This window comes from Nilaparvata lugens, unplaced genomic scaffold (genome assembly GCF_014356525.2).
Source record: "Nilaparvata lugens isolate BPH unplaced genomic scaffold, ASM1435652v1 scaffold10773, whole genome shotgun sequence".
NCBI classification, from domain to species: domain Eukaryota; kingdom Metazoa; phylum Arthropoda; class Insecta; order Hemiptera; family Delphacidae; genus Nilaparvata; species Nilaparvata lugens.
In genome coordinates this window covers 1-4981 of record NW_024089439.1, presented here as the reverse complement: position 1 = coordinate 4981, position 4981 = coordinate 1, and the positions used below count along the sequence as shown (strand labels likewise).

The 4981-nt window shown below is 33.9% G+C and overlaps 1 protein-coding gene across 1 annotated transcript; it reads right to left on the bottom strand.

The window, feature by feature from the left end:
* Nucleotides 1-3431: 3431 nt before the first annotated feature.
* Nucleotides 3432-4759, bottom strand: LOC120355381 (cytochrome oxidase assembly protein shy1-like; the record flags this gene model as incomplete). The annotated part of the gene is made up of 2 exons (XM_039443740.1): nt 3432-3553; nt 4601-4759. Coding segments are annotated over 2 exons (281 nt in total), but the record flags the coding sequence as incomplete, so codon positions are not given.
* Nucleotides 4760-4981: the final 222 nt, after the last annotated feature.

Here is a 4981-nt window from a genome sequence, read left to right as displayed (position 1 = left end):
AGAATAAATACAAAAGATAGCTACCTGTTATAAATAGCCATCACAAAATAGGAAATAGGTATTTAAGAAGATGAAAGTGTAGACGATTATAAGAAGCTATTGATATTATGAGAATATGCTGAAGATTTATCATAGAGATGACTTTTTCCACGATATTATTTCAAAATTCTAAACTCAACTACCTAAAACTCTATTCATATATAGAAAACGAGCAGACGACGCAAACACAAGCGGTGCACCTATTTGCATATCTAGCGCTTCCGTGAGCTATAAAAAACAAACTGCTACAAAAGCGAATCAACTGATGAAAAATCTCTAAAATACGTGTGCATTTGCTCCCGAGTTCAGGAGCATGAGACACAGGTTCAAGAAAAGTTTATTTTCCTGGTTGGTTGATATTGGAGTGGAAAATTGTGGAAATTTAGTTAGACTGTAAATATTGGAACTATTTATTCTTCATTCCACTCTTACTGTTTTCATTTTTCTAAAATAACCTTTCTTCTTATTATCCTTAATAGAACCTTAATATTATTTATAATTCCTAATTTTGTTTGTTGTATTATACATTTTTACTAATTTATTATAAAAAACTTAATCCCATATCAGTGAATGAAGTTTGTAAATAGTAATTATTACACGCAATAAGCAACTAATTACTTATACCCCAACACATATAATATATAGTGGGGTGTATATTTATTCATTGAAATTATCATTATTCATTGTTGAAACACCGCTGATTTATGTAGTTATATTACAATACTATATTATCAATATTTAATGTTGCAATTTTATCTTCATTGTAATTAATAAGTTTTCATAATATGTGAAATTTGTTGCATAATTGGCTGTTGTACTGTAATTTATTGTAGATTCGTGTATGAACCAGAATGTATTTAACTTACTTGAATAAAAATTTGAAAAAAAATTGAGTTTTCTCACGGTATCGGAGTGGTCATGATGTCATTCCGCACAGTACGTAATTAAATTCTGATATTTCCTCTATTGTTTTCAAACGTTTCCTAGAGTACTTAGAATTGTGTGTAAACGCAAAATCATCATAAAAATCAGTTGGACGTCCATTCTGTTGCGAGTCTGTTACTTTGATCGAGGGAATTTTCCTGTATTCTGTCTTGTTAGTTGTATCCTTCTCGTTCTATGAGAGAAATTATTGTCGTCCCACCACGTCCTTTGTATTTGGTATTTTTTAATGCGTAATAGTACCAGCCCTGATCCTATTTTTGAGCCTGGTTCGGTCGACTGGAGACCTGAACGAGAGACCGCTTTTATCTTCTGTAGAGTCCAGACATGTTTTCTGAGCTTAATTATTTATTGGCTGATTGAATAATGTCTTTTCCGGACAGTTTTTTATTCTCTCTCGGAGACTAAAATTTATAATATGGGAATCATTTATCCCATCAGTTTGAAATCGCTAATCCTTTTATTAAATTATTAATGGCATAGTTATTTCCATTCAGAGCGGTTGACCGCTGCACTTTATTATTATTGTAGGCTATGGATTAGTGACAGTTGAAACCCCATTAAGGTTTTTTTTTGTGTGTGTTGTGTGTGTATTCTTGAATACTCATTCGAGGATCGTGCTGTAAATATGCCTTGCTGTCAAACGAGGGCTTACGAATTCGCCGACCGAGATGGCCGGTGATATCGGACATCTGACCTTGCCGTGCGGGGCGGAAGACGATCTTCGATCTGACGCCACTAGCCGATGCCTGGAGGCCATCACCCTTCATCCTCACCCTCACCCTTGGACACCGGACTCGAGGACGACAGATCTTAGATAAGTACTTGATACCCCCCACTACAATATCAGATGTGCCCCCGTAAATTTGGTCTCATAAAGACGTATTATATTTGGTCTCTTAAAGACGTATGATGTGGTCTCTTAAATACGTATTATACTTGGTCTCTTAAGACAGATTGATTATTCGATATCCATGTAAAGATGTATTTTGTAATATTCTCTGTTTTATTCTCATTATTATAAGAGCAGTCAGTCAACCGCATATCTATGTTTTTAATTCAAGACCCTCAAACCACTAGAATTAGGATCGCATTATTGATCAGATAAAAATCCGCAGATCTCAGGGTCTAGCACAATTCAACAACTAAGCCTTCTCCGACAAAATCATTTGTCACCAGGAGATCGGTTTCAAATAGCTACCTGATATTCAAGATAGCCATCACAAATAGGAAATAGCATTTAGAATATGAGAGTGTAGACGATTATAAGAAGGCTATTGATATTATAAGAATATGCTGAAGATTATTATAGAGATGCATTTTTTCACGCTATTATTTCAAAATTCTAAACTCAACTAACCTTAAACTCTATTCATAAATAGAAAACAGAGCAGACGACGCAAACACAAGCGGTGCCTCCTACTTGCATATTAACCCTTCCGTGAGCTATAAAAACAAAGTAAGGCTACAAAAGCGAATTAGCTGATGGAAAATCTTTAAAATACGTGAGCATTTGCTCAGAGTTCAGGAGCATAAGGTAAGAGTGTAAGGTAAAGCTTATTCATATAAAATAAGCAAATGTTTTGCTTCTACCTTTTGCTCATAAGCAAAACCTTATGCTCCATGCTCTTGCTCATGAGCATTTGCTCTGGTTTTATTCATATATATTCTATGTTTTATCAAGCTGTCATAAAATTGAATAATGACAAAAAACATTAACTAATATTAATGTAATTAATATTATAATACACGTTATTAATCTATTTCATGTTTTATCAAGCTGTCATACCAGGTTCTCCACATCGGAGAGACGGGAGGGTTTCAGTTCGTCAAGATCTCATTAAGTTCATCGAGTGCCTATTTGAAAATGTCTTGAGATACTGACACAAATAGGAAGTTGAGCGTTTTGGCTCGTCAAGTCTCACCACATCAAGTTTTCATCAAGAGATTGTCATTATGATTAAGATTATTATAATCAAGATGGTCATGATCATAATGATTATAATGATTATGATGTTTCAAGATGGTAGTTAGCAAGTGGATCACATCCAGGTCCTTCAATACAGAACAAGAGTTTATTGAATGTGATATTGTTATTAATGTCTAGCAGAATAGAGTTTGTATGTGTCTTGTTCATAAAATAAGCTATATTGCGATGATGTTACACTTGTAGTACAGTGTTGAGTGTTCTAGTAAGTTTTGTTTTTCTTTTCCTATGACTTTATTCGGTTGGTTGTATTGTAACTTTTATTGTATTGTTACACTTCTGCCAGTGTTATGATTTTGTTACTTCTATTGTATGTTTGTATTGTGACTTTTGCTATTACTGCATTGTTGTTTATCGGCAATAAAATATATCTTATCTGATCTGATCAAGATGATTATGATAATAAAGACAATGTCATTGTCACTCATCATTATACTCATACTCAAATACTCATTATACTTACTCTTCGGGAAGTTCGATAGGAGGCTGCTTCGTTTTCCATTCCAGATCTTCCATAAGCTTCAGCTTCCATTCTCGTCTTCTCACTTGCCATGTTCCCAAACAGAACGTTAGTACCGGTACACTCTGTAAATTCAAATTATTCAAATCAATCAATGATTCCATAATATGGTATCGTTCTAATTTTAGTACATGTACTGTAAGTGAGAACAAGTTTTGAATTCTATAGTAAGCACCACGTTATAATGGCAGACTTTTCATATGACATTGTTTCAATTTACTGCCGAATTAAGTACAAGTGTTGTATTCTATAGTTAGGTCCACGTTATAATTATTTGATTAACATTGGTGTTGCCATTCTTGTCTATCATTCTACAAAGCAGATAGCACTATCTTTTTAAAATATTGTCTTGTGCAAAAACCCCTTGGGCTCCCCTGAGAGAGTGAATTATGAAAAATGTTTCTACTTATTAATGAGTAAATAACATGCATTTGGCCTCATAACTATGAGGGATGATTTTATTTTGCTTATAAAAGAATAAGTCAATGTTTAAGAAGGGTTTTATGATACATTCCAATGAGACTAGACACAGACATGTACTCAGGAATGAAACACATCGTACAGCTTTAATGCGAAAGGGGTAACCAGTGTAGTATTCATATATCAATGCATTACCAACACATTTAACCAGTCAAACGCTTGAAAAACTGAGAGTTCAGTTGAAGACAACTGGAAAGACAGTGTTGTTATTCGATTCAGGAGTTTTTCAGTTGCTTAGTTCACGGTGATTTTTCGTAGACCTTTGAGAGTATATATGTAACAATCTGTTTTATAAATGCACAATTTAAGATAAAATAATTAAATGATTGACAAGTCCATATACCCCTTTGAGAGGAGTTCAGTGGCTGCTAAATTATCTATCTATCTAGCTGAATCTATGTTACAAAATGGTCAATAATTAACAGTATGATTATTAAATATGATATCAGTATCAATCATAATTGTTCATTGATGATTTGATCAGTTAATGAGTTTATGAAAACTATATAAGTAATGCATCTAATCCAGCATCTAAACTTCTCATTCCGATGAAAAATTATCAATTATTGGAAGTTGATGATTCAAAACGGTTCACAAATTGTATGACAAAGTTCAATTATTTGATGATTTACCAGCAAAAGAGCACCAGTCGCAAATGAAGTTCTCTGCTTTTTCGGTGCTTTCAATCCGGAAAGTGTACCTTTATCAGCAGTTACATTCAATCCACCCTGACTTTTATTCCTTTGTACAATTGTGAAAATGTTGGAATTGTTTCTGGTACTGCATATTATCTGCAAAATAAATTGAAACAAAAACATATACATTTTGAGCAGTAAGACTGGGTTTCTAGATGGTGGGGGTAAATGGAGAGGATGTTTACTTACTTACTTCGGTGTCTTACTTACTTACTTACTTACTTACTTCTTACTTCTGATGTCTTCCTCACGGTCCTGGGATCGGGGAATCGTCAATGGATTTGCGTCCCTCTGTCAGAGTCGTCAGGTGTATAGAGT